The sequence below is a fragment of the Rattus norvegicus genome, chromosome 1 (assembly GCF_021556685.1).
Source record: "Rattus norvegicus strain SHRSP/BbbUtx chromosome 1, alternate assembly SHRSP_T2T, whole genome shotgun sequence".
NCBI classification, from domain to species: Eukaryota; Metazoa; Chordata; class Mammalia; order Rodentia; family Muridae; genus Rattus; species Rattus norvegicus.
The window spans coordinates 234,288,950-234,313,402 of NC_141534.1; the positions used below are offsets into that span (position 1 = coordinate 234,288,950).

The 24,453-nt window shown below is 44.5% G+C and overlaps 1 protein-coding gene across 6 annotated transcripts in view; it reads left to right on the forward strand.

The window, feature by feature from the left end:
* Apba1 (amyloid beta precursor protein binding family A member 1) overlaps positions 1 to 24,453 on the forward strand; it is a 206,095-nt gene that overhangs the window by 118,309 nt on the left and 63,333 nt on the right. For all 6 annotated transcript variants that reach the window (NM_031779.3, XM_087594320.1, XM_087594328.1 and 3 more), the window contains 1 exon segment: positions 20,195 to 21,471. In NM_031779.3, coding sequence (NP_113967.2) covers positions 20,266 to 21,471 — 1,206 coding nt within the window. In that variant the 5' untranslated portion in view covers positions 20,195 to 20,265.

Here is a 24,453-nt window from a genome sequence, read left to right on the forward strand (position 1 = left end):
TGTCAGGGTCACCTGTGGCTCCAGACGTCCCAGTGATAGCATAGGATACCTGTCTGGTGCAGAGATGGAGACTGAGACCCTGTGGCCAATCTGAGAACACACTGTGAAACCCAGCTATTCAGGGAGAAACTTACGTTTGTATTTCTGTGGCTAATGCATATATTTTTGATGGTTGAGAACTTAAGAAATAAAGGAAATTTTTTAGAGAGGGGGAGGAGAGAGAGAGAGAGAGAGAGAGAGAGAGAATTAATTGCCAAAAATTGAGAAAGTCACTTTGTTAATATGCATTACAATGTAAATATGCTGTAATGTTAGGGGTTGTACAAGAATAAGGATGCCTTTAATGACACTTAAATGTATGCTTAAATATGGTTAAAATGCTAATTTTTATGTATGTTTTACTATAACAAAAAAGTGTGTTTTAGGGCCAGCAAGATGGTTCAGCAGTAAGGGCACTTGCCAATTTGCCTGACAACCAGAGTTCCACTTCCAGAATCCACATGGTGGAAGGAGAAAGCTGACTCCCACAGTGTGCACAATGGCAAGTTCAGACACACACACACACACACACACACACACACACACACACACACCCCTAACAAAATGTTTATTCGATGATGTAATTATTGGATTCCTTGTGTTTACCTCAGTATAATCCAAGAAGAGGCAGCATGGGGAAGAGTTAGTAATGGACCACAACTGGCCTTCATCCTGTCTTCAACCCTCAAAATCAGAGTAGGGGGATAATAACTCCGTTCTCTATAGTTTTCTATACATTCGAATGTTTCCATAATATGTACATTATACCTAACCACTTAATCTCACTTTCTGGACATTCTCTCATAGAAATAACCATACCCACACATAATGACATATGTCTATAGGAACATTTGTCAAAGCACGGTATAGACAAATGTAAGAAAGCCCTAATGATCCTGAGTAGAACAGTGGCCATCTCAACAGAAGTGTGGCATTACCACACATACTGAATTAGGGCAATCTCTGTGGTAGTAATCAAAGAGAACCACCACCACCTCATCATTTGGTTCTGCATGCGACACAGGGGGAAACATAGCAGGATGGTAGTGAGACTAAAAGTCCAGAAGAAGGAAAAACTAGAGTCTCCAGGGAAAAGAGAGCTCTCCTCCTTCAGAGAGCTCCAAGAGCTCGTCATATCCTTAGAGGAGTAAACGTGAACCAGATGATGGAGAAAGACACAGCTCTTAGACAGTAAGTGAGCACAGACTCAATGGGAAGCTTTTGGGGAAACAAGTTAGAAAATCTAACAGGATATAAAAGAGGGAGAGGAGGAGGAGCCACAGACTGGAAACAGAAAAGCCATGAAAATGTGAGGATCTCAGAGGCTCTGATGTCTGTTGTAGCCAGAACATTCTCAATGTGGAGGAAAGACAAGCTCTTCAGGATGCCTTCTGCAGTGCTGTAAATGCCCAGTAAGGCCTAGACTCATCCTCTCAAGACTTCCAAACACTGAAAACAAGAGAAATATATTAAAATATACCAGGGATGGGTGGCTACCGAGGGATGTGCTAGTCTAGTCCAGGAGGTCTCATCAGCACTGTGGCATGCTCAGTGGCTTGTCACCTACAGGTTTCTAAGACCAGACCCACTGCAAAGCCTGCGGTCTATGGAGACCCCTCGGTGATATGCTCACAAGTGAGTTATAACAAAGTCAAGTGATAACTTCAAGCCATAGCAGGGTTGAGTATGGCATTGTTGTTACAGCTCAGTGATCAGCTGGATATAAGGGTGTTATCAAAGCCCTTTGAGGCATTCATGAATTCAGAATGTCATAAAAAGTTTGAGATGTACTGTAGACAAATGAGGAGAAAAAGTGAAGAGAGGAGAGGAGGGGAGGGGAGAGAAGAGGAGAGGAGAGGGGAGGGGAGGGGAGGAGAGGAGAGGGGAATTTCCAGCAATCCATGAAGTGCTGTACCAAGAGACGAAAGGGAAACTGACTATCAGCCATGAGTTGACTTGGAGGAGCAGAACACTGACTTAGCATAGCAAAGAAAAGCTGTGAAGAGGAAGGGAGACCCATTACCCAGTTCATTTGACTGAGGCACGAGAGAAGCTGACAGCATGGTAACAGCATGCTTTTTCTTTCCTTTTAGCCAATAAGTTGGAAGGTCAGTAAGAACAACCAAGGGGTTTAATTAAGATAAAAAGTATTTAAGTTACCCATGACCCAACTGTTTAGAAACCACCCCGTGGTTCATTAAAGCATTCAGGAAAATTTAGGGAAATTCTTTAGGTCTAGTCATGACCTTGGTGCCAGGAAACCTCTTTTGATTGACACAGGAGTAGTGACACTGAAAGGCCAGTATGTAGTGACACCAGTCTCCGTGACACACAGATGGATGTTATTCGTATAACCTTGGTAAAGGGATAACTGTGTGTTGTTTTCCAACATTTTGGGTCACCCTCTGCGCTTATGTACAGAAGACATGATTGTGGCTACAGGGCATAAAATAAGCATTAGACAGACAAGTGCAAAGTATGAAACTGATTGACAGCAGATAGGAGGTCAGACAGTAAAAGTGGAAAGATGGGAGGATGTGTCAGTAAAAGAAGCCAAAATGCTCATTACAAAGAAGTAGTAAGCATTGGGGGTCAGATGGAAAAAGAAGACTTCAACTAACTGTTCATCTTTTATGGTAGGAATTCAGGAGAGAGCATCATACATGTATATGCCATATATATACATATACATGTGTATATGCCATATATGTATGTATGTATATGCATACACATATATGAATACATGTGGCAGGAATTCAGAAGATAGTACCATACAGATATAGAAATATATATATATTAATATACATGCCAAGAATTCAGGAGATGATATATATTACATGTATTATAAATAATATGTACATTATATATATTATATATCCATTCCAAAGCTATGGAGATGGCACTTAGAAACAATTAAGAAAAACCCTACAATAAAAATCAAGTCAGAAGCAATTTAGAAGGGTTATTTTTCTTTTTTTATTAGATATATTTCTTTATTTACATTTGAAATGTTATTCCCTTTCCAGGTTTCCTATCCATAAGCCCCCATTCCCTCCCCCTCCCCCCATACAGGTGTCTACCCCATCCACTCCCTTACCCCCCCCCAACATTCCCCTGCACTAGGGGTCCAACCTTGGCAGAACCAAGGGCTTCCCCTTCCACAGGTGCCCTAACAAGGCTATGCTCTGCTACATATGCAATTAGAGTCCTGGGTCAGTTCATGTATAGTCTTTTGGTAGTAGTTTAGTCCCTGGAAGCTCTGGTTGGTTGGCATTGTTGTTTTTATGGGGTTGCAAGCTCCTTCACCTCTTTCAATCCTTCCTCTAATTCCCCCCAAGGGGGTCCTGTTCTCAGTTCAGTGGTTTGCTGCTAGCATTGACCTCTGTATTGGACATGCTCTGGATGTGTCTCTCAGGAGAGATCTATATCCAGTCCCTTTCAGCATGCATTTTTTAACTTCATCAATCTTATCTAGTTTTGGTGGCTGCGTATATATGGGTCACATGTGGGATAGGCTCTGAAGGGCCATTCCTTCAGTCTCTGCTATAAACTTTGCCTCCATATCCCCTCCTATGGATATTTCTGTTCCCCCTTCTAAGAAGGGGTGGAAGCATCCACATTTTGGTCTTGAGCTTCCTATGGTCTGTGGATTTCATCTTGGGTAATTTGAGCTTTTGGGCTAATATCCACTTATCAGTGAGTGCATACCAAGTGTGTTTTTCTGTGATTGGGTTACCTCAATCAGGATGATATTTTCTAGTTAATTCTATTTGCCTACGAATTTCATAAAGTCATTGTTTTTGATAGCTGAGTAATATTCCATTGTGTAGATGTACCACATTTTCTGTATCCATTCCTCTGTTGAAGGGCATCTGGGTTCTTTCCAGCTTCTGGCTATTATAAATAAGGCTGCTATGAACATAGTGGAGCATGTGTCTTTGTTGTATGTTGGAGCATCTTTCCGGTGTATGCCAAGGAGAGGTATAGGGTTATTTTTCTTAATCCTCCTGTTAGTCAGCTTTTCTTTGCTGTGACAAAATACATGAGAGAAATCAACTTCAAGGGGAAAGGATTGGTTTTGACTCAGTTTTCGTGGTTATAATCCATTGCTTGCTTCTTTTGTGTCTGAGTTGTGGGTGAGGCAGAACATCATGGAAGGGAGCATAGGGTAGTTCACCTGTGGTGGAGAGAAGCAGAAGGAAGTGGGGGCGAGATATACCTTCAAAGACATGTTCTCGGTGACCTACTTCCTAACAGCCCATTCAACACTGACCCCACCCATGGTTAAGGTTAGCGTCCTCATGATTTAATACCAAGTCCTCACTTCATGTCCAAGCGGTAACAATATTCATTTTCTTTTTTAGAGCATGAGAGATAATTACTTCTCTCTAGGCTTCACTGAAATGTTCCTTGCGGTGATTTATTGGACCAATATATAATACCCTCACATTTTTATTAGTGTCACACGCCAAAAGTTAATTTCCTAACTGGCATGAAATCGTTTTCCCCATATGGTTTATCATGGGTCCAGGCCTATTCCTCCCTGCAATTCCAGCATCCCTCAGGTCCTCTTGCACATTCAGTGAATGGAGAAGGCATATATAGAAAAGTCAAGCTCCCTGTATAAATTCTATGGCTTGGAAATTCCATGTCCACATCTGCTGTCCTTCCTTTGATGAGTTTTAGCCGTGGCCCCACCCAGATGTAAGGGAGGTTTGATGTAGGTTTGGGTGACAGTTTTACTATAACAGAGTACCTGAGACTAGGTAGCTTATTAAGAACAGAGACTGACTTATTATGCTTCTGGAGCCTGCGAAGACCAATATGGTAATGGCATCTGGTGTGTGCTTCCTGCTGACCAATCCATGGCAGAGGGTATCCCATGGTGAAGAAGCATGTGTGGAAGGCAGGAAGAAAAGTTAGACTGAGAATCCCTATATCAGCACTTACCCTGGAGATAACTAACCAAATCCTACAGAAACAGGTTTGGTGTGGGCCAAATCCTCAAGTCCTAGTCACCTCTGAAAGGCCCAGCCTCTGTTCCCTCTCCTTGTGTCACTGTTAGCTTTGTTGTTTTGTTTTGTTTTGTTTTGTTTTGTTTTGTGACAGGATCTCTCAAGGCTGGCCTTGAACTCACAATCCTCTCATCTCAGCCTGCTGGAATAAGTGTGCTGCTCTACCCAGTTCCCATAATATTATAATATTTCAACATGATCTTTAATGGAGACATTCAAATCATAGATGTGGGAATGAATTCAAAGTTTTGGTGAACAATAAACCACTCCGTTTCCAAATACTATGGACAACTATCATGTGTGTGAGCCCTAGAAAGGTTGGGGTCTGGGTATGAGAAGGATGATTTGTTTTGAGTTGTTTGTATGGTTTTACTTTCTTGTCCTGTTATCTTGATTAATTGTTGAATAGTTCTGCCAGTGTCCTCCTTGTGGGCACCTTAGCACTATGGGGGCAGAAAGGATGGGAGTTTAGAAAGAGATCTAGCAACCAGCTGCTTCTTTCAAATAATCATGACTATGGACAACCTTTCTACTTCTGGGCTTGTTTGTCTATTAAATGAAGTTCTTGTTGCCTTGGAAATACTTTCAATTCCAGCACTTTATAATTATATCCATGAGTAAGTAAGTAATATATTTCTGGAGAACAGACATGAAGACTACAGGCTAGACTGGAGACCCCCCATGATGCATAACTCTTGAGACCATTTTTAACCCCACCACCCCACCCCTGCCAACCTCACAATCCATCTACAGAGATATTACCCTTGAACAGTAAGGCTCAGAGTGAAACAGAGAGTGGATGTTGCCTTAGTTTGGTTTTCATTGCTATGAAGAGACCCTGTGATCAAAGCAACTCTTATAAAGGAAAACATTTAATTGGGGCTGGCTTACAGTTTCAGCCCATTATCATCATGGCGAGAAGCATGGCAGCATCCAGGCAGACCTGGTGGTGGTGGAAGAGCTGACAGTTCTACATCTTGATCCAGCAAGGAATAGGATGGAATTCCACATTGGACGGAGCTTGAGCATAGAGACCCCAAAGCCTCCACAGGGCCACATCTCCTAATAGTGCCACTCCCCCACTGCCTAGCATTCAAACCTATGAGTCTATGGGACTCTATGAGCCAAACCCATCCAAACCACCATAGGTGCCAGCATGGCGTCAAGAAGACTGGCAAATGGTGAGGAGAGTCAAAGCACAGCTGAAAGGTTACAGGGATGCAACCCTGTCCTTCCTGGCACCTTCCCCCACAAGCAGGGAGGCCATGTCTCCAGGGTCTTTCCACTGAAAACAAAAATGGCCGTCCTGTCTCGCAGGCAGGATTTCCACTATGTGGGATTTAAAATGGGTTCATTGATCAGACACCAGAGAGTGTTTATGCATGAGAATCTGTCCAGTTCTCACTCTTGCCTCTTCACCCAAGGAAGCTACTGGTATTGCTTTCTCCCTTCTGCTGTGTGTGTGTGTGTGTGTGTGTGTGTGTGTGTGTGTGTGTGTGTGTGTGTGTGTACGTGTGTGTGTGTGTGTGTGTGCGCATGCGCACAAATGGACACTTAATGGTACTTATGGAGCAATACAGTAGTACGCCTTATCCATGGTCTCAGTTATCATGGTCAGTCAACCAAAGATCCCCGGATACATTCTCGTACAATAAGATTATTTGAGAGTGACCATATTTATGTGACTTTCATTCCAGTGTGTTTTTACACTTGTTCTGTCTTATTACGTTGATAACCTCATACTATGCCTAGTTTATATACTGAAGCTCGGGGTTCATTACCGTCTAGTTTCCCATCCCCAGTGAGGTTCCTGACACCTATTTGCCAAGGATAAGAGGGAGAGGTGGTTGCTGTGGTCTGACTTTGCTTTTGTCTCAGTGGATTGGGGAGTTCTTTCTGTGTCTTCTGTGTTTATCTATTCTGTCCCGTAAGCAATCTATTATTACATGTGTGTTTTACCAATTTCCTCATGGCGGACACTGCCATTGTTTCCTCTCTTTTGTGAACAAAACTATAAAACACTATACTTAAGTCATTTTAGACTCCTGAGAGTGAGTACATATGTAGATTCTGTCAAATGGTGATTGCGATAGACACTTCCAAGTTACCAGAATTCCTCACCTCGTTTTATAGCTGAGGAACAGTAAGCGTGAACGGTCGTGTATCAGGAGCTGGGAACAGATAGTTTTTGAGTGGTAGATTTTTCTGAGTTGGACACGGATAAGTGCTATGAGGTCAGTGAAGCTCAGTGTGTGAGCACAAGCAGAACCGCTCAGCAATTCACCGAGGCACAGGCTGGAATAATGAGGCTTGGCTTCGGCGGGATGGAAAGGCACAGTGGCGGCTGAGAACTGAGTGCTGCCAATGGATGAGCAGACTCTGTGAGCCAGAGTATGGAACCCAGCTCGGGAGGAGGCTTCCAGAAATAGCAGACACATGGTGTGCAGGCACGCACACACACACACACACACACACACACACACACACACACACACTCTCTCTCTCTCTCTCTCACACACACACACACACACACACAAAACACACACACACACTCTCACACACACACACACAGTGACAGAAAATTGACAGACAAGCTTAAACTTTACTTCAGTGTAAAGTAGTTTTATTTCACACACATGTACATAGATAGACTTAAAAGACTTAATATGAACACACAGAGACATGTTTATACTGCATGCTTAAGAGCAGGTGAGGCTTGCGGAACATTGAATGGAGAGCAGTGAGTCCCCATCTCACAATCCACCCTTCCCATCCCAGAACATTGGTTACAGTTGCTAAAGTATTGTCAAAACCTCAAATTTTATTAGAGTTCACTCTTGGTGCTGAACAGTCTGGACTGACACATGCATTTTTGTTCTTTTTCTTGGTGCTACATTTACTCAGCCAATCTTCACAATATCTACCCCAGAAGTGGCTGATGTCACTTCCACTTGCAAAGAGGACACAAAGGCCCAGGAAAGCTAAATGACTTGCACGAAGTCAGGTGCCTGACTCCTATTTGAACTGAGGCTTGAACACAAATAATTTGACTCAGGTTTGTAAAGCATCTTCTGTTCTGCCCCTACCTACATTCCCAGTCCCTGATGTTTCTTTCCCCTTCCTGCCTCGAATGAAAGTAGATATCCCTGCGTCTCCGGGTTTCCCCAATGTCGCATTGCTGCTTCGAAGAATCCTTAAACGACCTTCCTGCTCTTTTCTGCAGTGGAGCCTTGAGCATGGAAAGGCTGGGGCTGTAGGTAGCTGTGATGCCCTTGAGGATTACCTTGAGGTACACAGAGATAGCAAAGGAGGGGAGGCCAAGAGAGACGAAGGAAAGGGGAACATTGCAGCTACCTCATGAGGGGCGGAACCACCTGAACTTGGGCAGCTGTGCAGATGTAGGACGCAAATCCCTGAGACACAGATCCTCCAGGTGCTGCCAATGCTAGACAGCAGGACAGAACTTTCCAGCTTCTCCAGTTTGCAATCAATATGTGTGGTGTCTTCAGCAGTAAGATTATATTTCCACTGGCCTCTGTGAAAGACTGACGGCTGGTGTAGGATATTTAGTTCTGGGACAGAATGACAACCAGGCTTCACTCACTCAAGTGCATTCCCTATCCTCTGTTATTTAGGAGGGAAAATTCTGAAAATTGGTAATCAGGGCGATGGCCCTGTAAACACCAAATTATTTCCTAAGCCAATTCACATTTCTATTTCATTTTTTAGGCTGAATGTTTATATTAATTAGTTTTGTTCTTTGACAATTTCAGACATGTATATAATACATTCCAACTACTCTCACCCCACCCTCTCTCACCCACCCCCCCCCCCGCCCCACCCCTGTCAACATCTCTTCATCTCTACCGGTCACTTCCCTACATTCTCGACTTCTGTTTGTTTGTTTGTTTGTTTGTTTGTTTGTTTGGTGACTCACTGAGTTTAACCAAGACCATGGGTTTGAAACTACCCACTGGAACCTGGTGGGCTCACCAATAGGTCAGCAACCAAAGACAATGACTTTACATCTCCCAGAGTCTACCATCAGCAGATAGTTCAGCAGGGAGAGGTAGGGCCCCAGGAATCCACTCCCATCCAAATCTGACTATTGCCATGGCTGGCCAGTGTTGTACAGACCCAATGTGTGGAACTCAGCTGCTTTGAGCTCATGTTTTTAATACTTTTGCCATACCTAGAAGACGGCATTTTATAGCCCTTCTCTCTATCATCTGGCTCTCACATTATTTCTATCCCACTTCTGTGTATCTCTGAGCATTAAAGCAAGGGGTGTAAGTGTCTTCTTAGGGCTAAGCTATCAACAGTCACTTATTCCTAGCTCCTGTAAACAGCCATGAGTCTCTGCATGCACAGTTCACCACTGTTCCCAACAAAAGAGAGATTTTTCCAGTTAAAACTGAGAATAGCATTTATCTGGGGAATATTTAAATATTTAGAAGGCAATTTAATGCTATATCAATTTAGCTAAACAAAACTAGTAACTTCCCCACTAGGACCTATGACTTCTCTAGTTTTATATATAATATGTGTGTGCACGTATACAATTTTGATATATGTATATCCAGCCATACATATATAATTTTGCACATAAATATGTAATTTTGCATATATATGTATATACATATAATTTTACTGGGGTTTACATTGTCAGGAATCTTGCAGAACAAGTCTCAAGTCCAATGAGAGAGCAGTTGGTTACCACCATTAATGTCTATGTCACTGTTACACACTTAGGCTCATCTTGCACAGCACGTTGGCATTGTATTTTTCACAGCTGCATAAGACCATCTACGTCTTTTGTCCCATAGCAGTCTCTGTAGCACCTCTGGCTCTATGAATGCAGGCCAGCAGAGCAGAAATTTCCAGCTGTTAAAGCTTGATTTCTCGATAGTTTGTAATCAAGATGTGTGGAACCTTCATTGATAAGATTATATCATCCAATTCCAGTGGGAAGGCAAGAAGAGTGTCAAAGGTGTTTTAGGGTCTCTGGAGCTCCCCTTAACAACAGGTTTCACACATCTGGCATTGGAATTTTTGTTTAGTAATTCATGGCTTCTATAAACAGCAATGTCCAACTATGCAGAGTCTCTCCCGTCCAATTCGTTTTTAAATTTCATTTGAAAATTTTTTTCAAAATTTAATTAGCTTACAAAGTAGCATTTTCTTACATACAAAGTTTGGTTGCCCTTCCCCACCCCAGCCCCTTTCCCCCATTTCTCTCTCTTCCTCCCAACTTAGACCCTTTGATGCTTGGTATGCCTTCTTCTTCTGTCACATCCACGTGTGTGTTATTACCCTACCCACCCCTTTCCTTCAAGCTTCTTTGGCTCTTATGAGCCTCTTTCTGCTTTCCTGCCTGCCCTCTAGAAGTACACAGTCCCTCCCACATAAATCCACATATATCAAAATTAGAAACTAGGATCTTTATGCAAGAGAGAATATGAAGACAATTGTCTTTCCGAGCCTAGATTAACTCAAGGCAGCTTTTCGAGTTCCATCCCCTTTCCTGTAAAAGCCATGATTTCATCTCTCTTCACAGCTGAATAAAATCCCGTTGTGTGAACACAAGACACTCTCTGGATTCATTCTTCTGTTGAAGGAGATCCAGGCTAATTCCATTTCTTTCATGTTGTGAACAGAGCAGCAGAAAACGTGGATGAGCAACCATAGTTTTATTCAGAAACTCCTTCCTGTATCTATTATCTCCAAGTGTTAGCTCCCCTTTAACCTCTGAGGGTTTCGAGTATTATGTTAAGATCTGTGGTCCATTTGGACTTGAGTTTTGCACAGTGTGGTAGATGAAAGATCTAGCTTCATTCTTCTACACACAGATGTCCAATTTCCCAGGAATATTAACATTTGGAGCACCTGAGACACACTTGTCTTTAATCAACACAGTCAGTGGATTCTGATGGTTTTCCAGATTACCCATGATTCCTTTGGAAGGGAACGTAGAGCTCCTGCTTTCCATCTTTATGTTTCCTTCCCTATAGATGTTTATGCTAATGTGAAGAAATAGAAATCTTACTGCCTTGGGAAACTTGGGCTCCGTTTGGGATTTCTGGCTCATCAGATTCAAATTCAAGTCTCTGCATCGTTGCTAAGTAGTTGCTTCGTGGACTTTGTTTTTAGGCTTGCGAGTGAGGACTTCCTGCATGCAGGTGTTTCTAATCACCGAGTTTAGTCCATGCTTTCACAGGATTAAGTGACAATAGTGTCTGCCTGTATGGACAGTAGCCTCTCTGCTGACCCATTCCTGACCACTGAACAAAAAGAAGTCCAGAAACAAGAACTTAATTTGAGGTTTCGTAATTAGGGTCTGGGCTGCCATTCTGGAGTCTGTTTGGGAAAAGAAAACAAACGGAAAACTAGGGGAATTAAAGAAGAGCGAGTTAACTGGCTTTCTAATGAGCCAAATAATTTGTAAAAAGCAACAATAGCAGTAAATCTGAGGTGATGTGGTCTCGGAGGAAAGATTGCATTTTAATGAATTACTGTTCCATTTGTCCTTAGCTGGAAACTCCCCTGTCTCCTTCTCCTCTCACGGTATAACTTAATAAGCCTCTGAAAAGTCACACAGTCAAACCAATTTCAGAGTCTCATTATCATCTTTAACTCTATGGTGGTGCTAATAGTGGGGGTGGGGACGGGGGTGGGGTATTTCTGTATGAAAGAAATATCAAGAAAATATTCTAGATTGGCTGTGGCAGGTGACCTAATCCTTTTGAACTGAGTGTAACCTTCAGAAATCATAAATGCCACAGGGACTGGGAAGGAGGTTGGGGCATACAAAAAAGGAATTAGAACAGGAAAACCATATCCAGCTCGTCTAGCGCTCTGTAAATTATGGATTATGTAGATACGTTTGATTTTATACCAGAAGCATTTCAAAGAAATTCAGAGAAACTTAATCGGCTTTGATTTCCAGACAGTACCCCTTGAGTTTCCTGTAAAAATTGTAAAATTTCCCCTCTGACTTTCTGTGGTTGCCTCGGGCTTGCTGAGTGTATTCCATTGGGATTGGGATGATAAATAAGCGATTTGATCATTAAAGTGTGAGGGAAAGAGATAGAAAATAAGGAAATCCGAATGAACTTAGAACGTTCTTCTTACCCAAAGGCTGGGCTACGATGGAGCTTTGTGGTTGAAATGACTAAAATCATTCTAGCCGATGATTTAATCGTGCTGCTCGGTCAGCATTAGTACTGATTTCAAGGAGGGATAATAGTAACAGACTTACTTTGGTGACATGGCATAGGGGTCCACCCATCCAGCTAGCCTCTGCACCAGAGTCTCCAGTAAGCATAAAGCCTCATTATGAAAGACAGGGCCGCTGACCAAAGCAATCCTCAAGGTTACCTTTTGGAAGGAACTTCAGAGACATAAAGAGTCTTTAGTAATTGTGGCGGTTGTACATCTTTATCTTTTAGGAACAGATTTGCTATTTGCACAACATCAGAACGTACCGAAAGATGAGAACAATTAAAATGTAAAAAACGCTCTAGCCGAATCTTTTGAGTCATAGATCTGAACAATACCTGTTATGTTTCTTTTAAAAAAATCAGATATAACTATAACTGTAGAGTGTTGAAAATTACCCACTGGCGGTTTTAAAGCCCTTCGGTTAACTTAGAAATCAATTCCAGCCTAAGAATGCCCAGAGTGCTTTGAACAAAGGCAGTACCTTCAGAACAGGAGAGGCTGCCAAGGTCGCCATTCTGAAAGCGATTATACCGATTTAAATGTTTGTTTAAAAAAAATCAATTGCATTACTTTCTGGGCTCAGTGTAATGTAGCAGGAAGAAGGCAGCGGAGAGCCAGCAGATCTGTCTCCAACCCTTCCTGCTCCAAGTGACCTTGGACTATTTATTTCAGCTCTCCCAGCATCTGCTTCCCAAGTAGCAGTTGGAGATAATAATGTCCACTGAGATGGACGTGAGGGTTAGGAATAAAGCACTGTGTGTAGATGGGGCATGTTTCTACATTGCTTAGGTTGTCATCTGATGGATTTATATACATCTAGTCATATTTCAAGAATGACTAAAGGAGACTTAACTGCTTGTTTTCTAACTATTAGTAGGTAAATTATGACAGTAAGCAATCACATATCATGTGCCCCTCCATTCATGTTGTTTTAATTTTTTTCTTTTTTTTTTTAAGATTTATTTATTACATAGAAGTACACTGTAGCTGTCTTCAGACACCAGAAGAGGGCATCAGATCTCACTACAGATGGTTGTGAGCCACCATGTGGTTGCTGGGATTTGAACTCAGGACCTCTGGGAGAGCAGTCAATGCTCTTAACCACTGAGCCATCTCTCCAGCCCCTTAAATTTTTTAATTCTGTATTGACTTCTTAAATGCTAATCATAGTGTATCCAGAAAATGTAGTAATAGACATTAAATAGCACTCACGCTGAATCTGTTATTGTTTTGACATACTAGACTAAGTTATTTACTTATATATATATATATATACTATATTTACTTACATATATACTATATGTTTTAGAAACAATAAAATAGGACCTCTGCTGTAAGTTATTCCAAGTTAGAGTTAATAAGTAATAGAACCAGGGCCCAAAGTTGATGTTTTTGTCTCCTAAGCCTGTTCCTTTAACTAAACACTACAGTACACAGAGTAACTACTAAACCTCAATTACTAAGGTACTACCTCAGAGAGAGTAAAGGACGGGATAATCTTCTAGGGACTTGACAGCTGAATGCCATTGATTTTCAGTACTTGTAAATAAGATGATGATACCTTCTTTAAGGTCAAAACCCAAATGTGACTGAATATTACTATTGTACTGTAATTGTATTATAGTGAGACAACACTCTGGTAACTTCGGATCTATAAATTAACATTCAACCCTACTCCCAAAAGGAATGTCCAAAGTCTTTCAACAAAGGCAATGCCCTTGAGACATAAGTATGCAGTCTACCAACCCTGGTTGCAAAAGGATCGGGCCTCATGAACCCACGCTGGGCAAGTGTTAGAAGGTGCATTCAGCTGTAGCTGTGGGTGGAAGTTCAGTCTGACTGACAGTCTGCATCTAGGGTATAGGATAGTCATGTGCTACCCAAACTATTGCTACTGAGGTGGGAGGAGATTCATGGAGGCTGGGACCCAGGCAACAGAGATTGAAATATTCCAGTGAACGAAAGGCAGATGGTCTTTGCTCTGGTGAGAGGAAAGAGGTAGCAGGTGAGACCCAGGCAGGGTTCTTATGCCCATCAGGCTCTGCGTAAATTCCCTGGGTCACTCCTTGAATTGGTAGAACCTCCATGTCCTGTAACCAGGCTGGGAGGCTCCCTGGCACAGAACTTATCATTTAGAATGTCACCTGCATGGTTTTGACTACAACCTTACTATTTAGAATATTATTTTTGTTGTCAAGGGGACTAGTTACTGTGGCTAATTTTGCCATCTGTTAATACTTATATGAAAGCATCCTGCCTTAGATAAGTTAGGTACCAGTAGGAAACAGATGGGTACTCAAATCAGGTAATTTATAGAGACACAAGAACTTAGTATTGGGACTAAAAAGATGTAGCCTGAACAGCACTGCAGCACCATTGTGGTCCTTAAGACCAAAAGTGTGGGGGCGGGGGGCTCATGTCTTTACAGTTATGCCATTAGGAGTGGCCATGTCAAAGATGGCCTGGGAGAATGAATACCTCAACCCTAGACTCCTTCATCCCATTGTTATCTCACTCTTTGTTGGCCAACCATGAACGGAGGACCATATACCTACTGGAGTGTCCAAAGAGCGCCTTGAAAGGCACTGGCAGACAAAGCAGTAGAGTGGCTGTGCAGTGGGGCAGTGAAAATGTACAGCCTCATCATCATCTAAGCTGGACACGATTCAGCCCAGGACCCCAACACTGCAATTTCACATTGCCTGGCATCAAGTCTCTCAGCAACACACCTCTGCTCGTTTCCGAAATCATTTCAGGTGCCTTCTACCAGGTCCCATCATGGTGTCAGATGCAAAGTTATGGGATGGAGCAAAATCCTTTGCTGGAGCAAGATAGGCCTGTGTTGGACCACGTGAGCCATCTGAAAGGGACTGAACAGGAAAGAGAAATTTATTTAACTATCTTTCTTTAGGCTTACGTTGTTGCTAAATTTAATTTCCAAATGAAACAAAAGGGATTAAGCTTTAATGAGCCCTGGTCTTCTTCATTCTTGTCCTTTATGAGAGTCTTATAAATAGATGCATTATGGTTAAAGGAGCTTGGGATCCAAGGCTCTCGAGATCCTTTGAACTCCTTATTGGATGTTTCGCAGTTAATCTAACCCAGGAAGCAAGGAAGATTTGTAGCATAGGAAATCTGTGTGCAAAATGAGAAACATTAGGAGCTGGAGAGATACATGGGGGTGAAGCACTTTCAAGGACGTTAGCTTGATCCCCAGAAACTATTTTCAAAAGAGACATGTGTGTTGTTGTGAGTACTTGTAATCCCAATATGGCGGGGGGCAGGGGGGATGGACAGATCTCCAGGACTCAGTGGTGAGCTGCTTTGGCCTAAGTTACTAAGTTCTAGTTCAGTGAGCAACCCTGTTTTTAAGAGAAAAGAAAGATTTCACCTGAGGAACACTCAATGTAGTTGGATTCCGTGTGCATGCACACACATATATGCACACATATGAACACATGGGTATATTCATGCACTTGTGCACGTGTGTATGTGTGCGTGCAGGATACAGGATATGCAGATACCCACTTGTTCCATCCAAGGCACAATCCTAGCAACTGGAATTGTTTATTGCTACAAACATCTCAGGATTACATGCTGCCCTTGCCTTGACTGAGTGACAGACACACCATTTTACTGAAGTAGTGTAGTATGTGTGGATATTAGGACACACTTCAGTCTCAAGAAGCGGAACTTGACTGCCAACTCCAGTGGGGAAAGACAAGCAATGGGCACTAAATGCTGTGGAGGTAATTGTGTAAATATGGAGTCTACCAGGGCTGAGTGAGGATAGGGCCCAGCCCCTTGTGCTGAGAGAGCACTGGAAGGTAAATTCAGCTTGAAAGGATGAAAATTTAGTCGGGCACTTTCCCAGAGGCACCTAGGCACAGAAGTAAAAGCTTAGATAAGGACAGATACAAAATCTCCTATATAGTAGGATCAAATTTGCTTTTTCCATTTAGCACCTTCAAGTTTTTCCCTACATCTTCAGAACTAGCACCACCCTTGACTCCCACCTCCCCACACACACACATACACACATTCATCATGCACACGCCTGTGTGAACACATTCACAATAACCTATGTGTTAACAACCTGGTGTGCCTGCTTTTGTTCCCTTTTTTATGTTCTGTTTTATGTGCAGTCACACATTTCTCCTAGAGCTACTTTTGAATGTCTCAAAAAAAAGGAAAAACGGACAGTGGACTGGCAATGCATGGCATCGAGTTAAGGACAAAAGACAGTAAATGTGTAACCCCTTCTATCCATCCAAAATAATGTGAATCCTGGCCAACAGTATCAAATACCCGGCTTCAGTATCAAATACCCGGCTTCAGCCTCTGAATCCTGAAATTCTGATTTCTGAACATTTCTGCAGCTGTGAAATGCCTTCTTTTCATTCATTCTCTCCAAGCCAGGGAACATCCCAGAATTGGGAACAAGAAGTGCTTTTCTGCAGGCAGCCTGCAGACTCTCTGGGTCCTGCCCTCTCTTCACGCTGTAGATGCCCTGAAGATGAAATTTTCCTGCCTATGTATTCCTGGTCCATCACCATTTTATAGCTAGGTGGAAAGGGTTTCCTTCAGCCAGCTCCTTGTCCCTTTGCTCCTGCCTCCTGAGTTGCCTGGGTCACCACCAAGGTCTCAATTGGATGGTGGTATCCTTCTCCTAGGCCTGAGCTCTTGGATGCTGGTGAGCTAAAGGACCACAGCACTTCACTGGACCCTGAGGTGACACAGCAGTTTCCACCATTTTCACTAGAGGCTCCTTCTATGCCTTGGACCCATTTCTATCTTGCATTTGTCACCAGGTATTGTAATTATTAACACTATCATCTATGAAGGCTAGGATCATAACTTAGAAACTTTTGGAGCACCTTTGCCACATACATTGTCTAGCTGTGTCCAATAAATGCCAGTTGGGTTCCACACACTCAAATGTGGGAGAATAATTACATCACTAGTATATTCTTTAATGCAGGCAAGATGCTCAGTTGTGCTCAAACTACATGTTTTTTGGTGTTTCCCCCAAAGAACTTTACTTACCAGGATTTTGATACACACACACACACACACACACACACACACACACACACACGTATAAAGAATCCACTTTTGTTAAATCAATGTGTTTGCTAGTCAGATATGATTTAACTCAGGGTAGACTAAACTTTCTTGTAATACATCTGTGAATAGAAAAGCCCGTTTTCACAGACAATGGTGGCTTTGTCAGTTCTGTACCTGGAATCAAGAACCGTTAGCCATTCAGGCTATTGTGTGGTTATTGTATTTCTAACATTGACCCAAGCAGCACAGCGATGGTGCCCAGGGAAGCCTGTTGTGTTCCTCTCCATGAAAACTTGCCAGATGCCCAACAGAACTGGGTTGGTGCACAGGTCAATGCTCCTGTGATATGTTTGTGTTTATTGTCTGTATTTGAGTCCTTGTAGAAGAAACAGAAACAGAGACCTTGTACTATATTGAACATTTGTTTTGTATTTTCCACAAACTACTAGGGACCTCTTAACCACACATACCTCAGAACCAAAACGTTTTCTGTCCGTTCATTCCCCTCCATCAAAGCTCCAGTAATGACTTACTCTTATTTTGGGGGAAACTTACTTATATTCTGGCCGCAGTTAACTATTCTTGGGATTTAATGAGAAGAGACCACAACTTTTCTCAGAAGAGATTTATTCTGATCTGGTACTCTTTTCAACCCCCCGTGGGGGAGGGCAAAAAGTTTGCCTTGGTAAGCCACCATTGTTCAAGTGAGAATCAGTTGGGGTGGGTCCACCAGGGTGGGTGTGGTGTTGTGATGCTCTGCTGGAAGGTGGGTATGGCAACTCCAACATAGCCTCCTTTTCCATTTGCTCTGTCGGTCGTAAGTGTTGGAATGGAATTGGAGTGGTTCTGGTAAGAAGCTGAGTGGAGTATAATGGGTGTTGATATTTAGAGTTGATTAGGCACCAATCTCTTCCTCCAGCTGTTACAGTTAAGAGTACATCCTGCCCGTTTGAATGAAGGACTTGACAAAAGAACACAATGAGAGAAATCCAAACATACTACTGAACCCCTGTCCTAGTTTGCTCTCTGTTGCTGTGATAAACCACTCTGACCAAAAGCAAACTGAGGAGGAAAGGGTTGACATCATCTTACAGTCTAGTCCATCCCTGAGAGAAGTCAATGCAGGTAGGTACACACAGGAAGAGACTGAAGCAGAAACCACAAAGAAGTCCTGTTCACTGTCTTGCTCAGTCCCCTTTATTATACAGCCCAGGTTCACCTGCTTAGCAATGGCATGCCCACAGTGGTCTGGGCTCTCTGACATCAGTTGGCAATCAAGAAAAGGCCTCCCAGACAAGGCAGCAGGCCAATCTGAGCTAGGCAATTCCTTACCCGAGGTTCTGTCTTTCCTGGTGACAGGATTGTGTGAAGTTGACAGCCAGAGCTAAGTATGACAGCTCATTTACCACAGGCTTCTGGAAACCCAAAGAAGCCTGCCTGGTTTCTTTGTTCATTATACTCTGTGTCTGTTTCTATATATGCTGTGTATAGGTTGTGCTTAAAGCACGCCCGTGTGTGTGTGTGTGTGTGTGTGTGTGTGTGTGTGTGTGTGTGTGTGCGCTCTCGCGCTTTACCAGTATGAGGGGGTACTGGGGATGCAGTACCAGTAAACACACATTTGGAGGCCAGAGTAGGAGCATGTGCATCTTCCTTGATCATGCTCTGCCATAGTGTTTGACAGTCTCTATCTGAATTGGAAGCTCTCCATTTTGGCTAGGCTAGCCAGCTGGCAAGCTCCCAGGATGCACCTGCACCTCTCTCCCAACGCTGCAATTACAGGCATCCACAGCCATGGCTGGCTTTTTTTACATGCTGGACATCTGAACTCAGGTCCTCTTATTTTCACCGCAATTGCTAGCACACACTAGAGCCATCTTCCCTGTCCTTTAAAAGCTACTTTGTGGTGAGAATTGATTAAGAGTTGGAATCCATCTTCCTCTCTAACTGCAAGTTCCCCACAAATAGGTGGAGACCTCCCTCCCCATACATTCTGAAAATTATCCATGTAGTCTAGCCTCAAATGGCATGGCATTCCCAGAATTCCAGGTTTTAGATCAAGGGCACATGGGGAAAGTACTGGAAGCCACCTACTTGGTATATTTATCAGAACTCTGGTTTCTAAGGGGAAAGTGTTTCTGAGTCAAATGAGTTATAATGAACCCTGCGCTTTATAACTTCCTCCCCTCGGATATTCATGGTGAAACGTTAACTGTCACCCAGCTGGTCCCAAGGTTATTTTAACTAGGGATTCCATTTTTCTCCTGTGTTCACCCTACATGTAAGAAAAGAACTCTCATGTCTTTGTGAAGGTCTAGAAAGCTAAACCCTTGTTGGATATAAGAGAACAAAGAGGCTATTGGTGATTACCAGCCTCCTTGGAACCTTACACTCATGGCAATGGCGTCAAAAAGATTGCAATATCACACACACACACACACACACACACACACAATTTATTTAAAGAATTGCTACTAAAGTCTCTAGGATCTTAGTTTAGAGATATTTATCTTGGAGCAGATATGTCAATGGGCCCACTCAATTGAGTAGTATTCTATCCATAGACCTCAGAAAATGCAACCAGAAGAATATGCTAAGAACAAAGTGCCCGCAAAGCTTCCTATCTGAAGGTTTGGGAGGGTGAAGGCAATAAGCAATTAAGCAAGTAAATTTGCAATTACAAATTACGATACGTGTGTGAAGAGGGCTGTCAGATTACGCTTAAATTTGCAATCATGCCTTAATTGACCCAGATTCAGAAGGGATCAATAGCAAGTGGTTTTATGTCTGTCTGGATGCTCAGCTCAGAGTTCCATTCTGAACCACTCAGCAGCTCCTCTCCTTGATTCTTCCAGGCCCCGTGAAGCCAAAATGAGCACACAGTGAGCCAGCGCAGCCTCTCGCCAGCCATCCCCCGACGCCCACCATGAACCACTTGGAGGGCTCCGCGGAGGTGGAGGTGGCCGACGAGGCGCCAGGAGGGGAGGTGAACGAGTCCGTGGAGGCCGACCTGGAGCACCCCGAGGTGGAGGAAGAGCAGCAGCCGTCGCCCCCGCCGCCCGCAGGTCACGCACCCGAGGACCACCGCGCGCATCCGGCGCCGCCGCCGCCGCCACCACCGCAGGAGGAGGAGGAGGAGCGCGGCGAGTGCCTGGCTCGCTCGGCCAGCACCGAGAGCGGCTTCCACAACCACACGGACACCGCTGAGGGCGACGTGCTCGCCGCGGCCCGAGACGGCTACGAGGCGGAGCGCGCGCAGGACGCCGACGATGAGAGCGCCTACGCCGTGCAGTACCGGCCCGAGGCCGAGGAGTACACGGAGCAGGCGGAGGCCGAGCACGCCGAGGCGGCGCAGCGGCGCGCGCTGCCCAACCACCTGCACTTCCACTCGCTGGAGCACGAGGAAGCCATGAACGCCGCCTACTCGGGCTATGTCTACACGCACCGGCTCTTCCACCGCGCCGAGGACGAGCCCTACGCCGAGCCCTACGCCGACTACGGCGGCCTCCAGGAGCACGTGTACGAGGAGATCGGGGACGCGCCTGAGCTGGAGGCGCGCGACGGCCTGCGGCTCTATGAGCGGGAGCGCGACGAGGCGGCCGCCTACCGCCAGGAGGCCCTAGGCGCGCGGCTGCACCACTACGACGAGCGCTCCGACGGCGAGTCCGACAGCCCCGAGAAGGAGGCGGAGTTCGCGCCCTACCCGCGCATGGACAGTTATGAGCAGGAAGAGGACATCGACCAGATCGTGGCCGAGGTCAAGCAGAGCATGAGCTCGCAGAGCCTCGACAAGGCGGCCGAAGACATGCCCGAGGCGGAGCAGGACCTGGAGCGCGCCCCGACCCCGGGAGGGGGACACCCCGACAGCCCTGGGCTGCCAGCACCTGCCGGGCAGCAGCAGCGAGTTGTGGGAACCCCGGGAGGCAGCGAGGTTGGTCAGCGGTACAGCAAGGAAAAGAGGGATGCCATCTCGCTGGCCATCAAGGACATCAAGGAGGCCATCGAAGAAGTGAAAACCAGGACCATCCGTTCGCCTTACACCCCCGACGAACCCAAAGAGCCCATCTGGGTCATGCGCCAGGACATTAGCCCCACAAGGGACTGTGACGACCAGAGGCCCGTGGACGGAGATGTAAGTATGTATGGGTTCGGGCTGGCTGGACTGCAGGCCCCTGGGGAGGAGAGACTTGAGCTCTGTGGCCTTGCAAGTCTTTGGGAACTTACTTTATGGGATAAATGGTCTGTGGGGGCGCTATGCACCTCCCCATGATGGTTTCCTCCGGTGTGGCACCAGCAAAGGTGCTAAGAATGGACTACTTATCAGTCCTATAAGGCAGCCCTGTGCTTTCTAAATTGTACCAGAAGGGCTTGTTGAGAGTTGCGTTCTTGGGCACATGGCCCTCTTTGTGCTCATTGAGAAAGTCTGAACTGGGGTCCCACAATTTGTATCAGGTCTACATTTTGTAAGAAGAGGCTTGGTTGGAGAGGGTTTTTGCAAAATGGCGTCTTGTTAGTACAAGATCCGCAAGGGTTCCTGGGAGGAAGGAGTACTCAACATGAAAAAGAAGAGGTGTGTGGAAATGGGGTAGCACAGATAGGCATCAGGATAAAGTTTTAGTCAGAGACCAGCCTGTCCTAGGGTGTGTTTCCCTTCCCCCACCCCCTGGGGAAGGAGAGTAACTCCATCAAAGTCAATCTAAGGGCATTTTTTATTTTCCTGGTTTATCAGCAGTTCAACTAATCACACTTAAAAGACAAAGAATAACAATGTGGAGAGTCTCTCAAGCCCTGTCATGAATAAACAGGGGGCATCAGAGAGACTTAGTAAGACGGTTCTTTGCAGTAGACAGTTCCAGGGAGCATCAAGAGTGGTTCTGGGATTTCTAAACGTCTTTTTGTTTTCTAGGATGGCAGAGGCCAATGTTTTCCCAACTAACAAGGTTCTAGGATATGCTGTTGACCCTGGGGCCAGTTAGAACTATTGCCATAAAGCCATAGATTTGGATGGTCACTGTGGTCTCTTTAATGGAAATCCCCCTATCCTGCTAGGTGTTCTGCAGCACCACCACCACCAACACACACACACACACACACAGATACACACACATAGATACACACACACAAATACACACATACACACAGAGATATACACACATAGATACACAGACACACACAGATACACACACACATAGATACACAGACACACACAGATACACATGCACGCATACACATACAGATACACAGGCACACACAGATACACAGGCACACACACACACACACACACACACACACACAGTGACTTCCTCTAGAACAGAGTAAGCTTTTGTCATTCCACAGAGGGATGTTCTCCATTTAAAACCAGCCGTGCCTCACTGCGAACAGCCACAGGCAGAGCTGTTGCTGGCCCTGTCGGCAGCTTATTTGCCATTTTTTGAAATACCTAAGACATTTGAGACCATGTCAAGCTCAGGTGTCACAATCTATTGAAAATAAATCAAGACGACTGACCTTTGCCCCTCTACCTTGCTAGGAAAATGCTTTCTGCTCTAACCCTCCCCTTTCTGCACTCTTCAGTAATTTCTAAGCAATTTCATTTTAAAATGGAGCTTGAAGTCGGAGTAGGGTCAAGAGGTTAAACTCGGTTTCATTAAATCTGGTGCAGGTACTGGCCTCTTCCGCCAGCATCCTTAGTTGCGTCGGCTCCTTGAAATGACCTACTAACTGCTTGGCCAGGAGCTCCATGCTGAGTCCCAAGGACGGCGGTAGGGCTAAGAAAATGTTTGTTCCTTTGAACTAGCACGACACGTTAAACCTCCTGTGTTATATTTTAATCCCAACAGAATTCATTATAAAATACTGAATAATACTTAGGACCCCATACTGTCAGAAATTCATCTTGACGCTAAGGAAGTGGTGAGTAGGGCTTACCAGGATAGAAAGAGTTAATAGAAAGCCAAGCCAAAACTTGTGCCATAAAATATGTCCCCATCTTCCTTAAGCCATTTGGATCTGTGGGTCGTATTTCATCTGTCATGCTGTATTTATAGGAAGGACCTTCATTTGCTCCCCCTTTGATGGTATTATTCCACCTCACCTCAGCATCAAAAAAAGTATTTACTGAAATCTCATTCCACGCATGCTGTCACAGAAAATGGAATGGCACCGTTGAAACTATGGCGGTCTGCAGTCCACAGCAGTCTTGTTGAAAATGCAGATTACTACCCACGGTCCTAAAGCCCAGTGCCTGAGGCAGAGCCTACCCATCTAGTAGGAGTCTTCTATTTATTTATTTGTTTGTTTGTTTCATAAATTCTCCCTGAGATCTCAGTTATATAAAGGATTGAGAACCACTCATTCAAAGAGGAGAACCCATCTAGGGGCTTGTGGGCTTGAGGCTTTCTTCAGTTTCAAAACAACAGTAAAAACCTGTACCACTGTGATTGTGCTCTGCAGAAACAGAGGGCCCTGAAATTCTTATTCCGAAGGCCATAGGGTGTCCCAAAAAGGCAAAACCAGGAAGTGCAAAGGCACAGGGGGAAGCTGCAAGCAGCCATGATTGCCGGAGGTCATTGCTGACCGTGAAGCTTGCTTCTGACATGCCTGCCCGTTCCTCTCTGAACCCCAACACCTAACATGTAGAGCAAACACGCATTTGTTTGCTGGAGTGGCAGACGGAATGAAAATTGAGGATCAATTATCCCTGAGAACATGTTCACCCCACTGAAATGACAGATACCCACCACCCAGTGAAAATTATTTTCTGAAAATCTGGGGCGGGGGAGGGGAAGACTTTCTATCTTCTGGGTATGTTTGAGAACGTCCTTCGAACCCTCTCCTTGACAGATACCGATAGCGAATGTTTGTCCTGAGAAGTTCCCTGTTACCGCTCTCCAGGCAACCCTGCCATCCAGTAACAGTTGGTTTGACATCAGCCAGCACAGTGCATGCTGGGAGATTTGAGCTATTCTGAAGGGTGCTGTTCACTTCTGAAACTTTGTCAAAAGGACACAGTAAGGCAATAAGCAGAAAGGAAGCAGCAAAAGCTGAGCATACTAAACTGCGGTTGAGTTCCTGGACGATGCTGGGCATTTCGTGCTGGGGTGTAGTCTCGGCT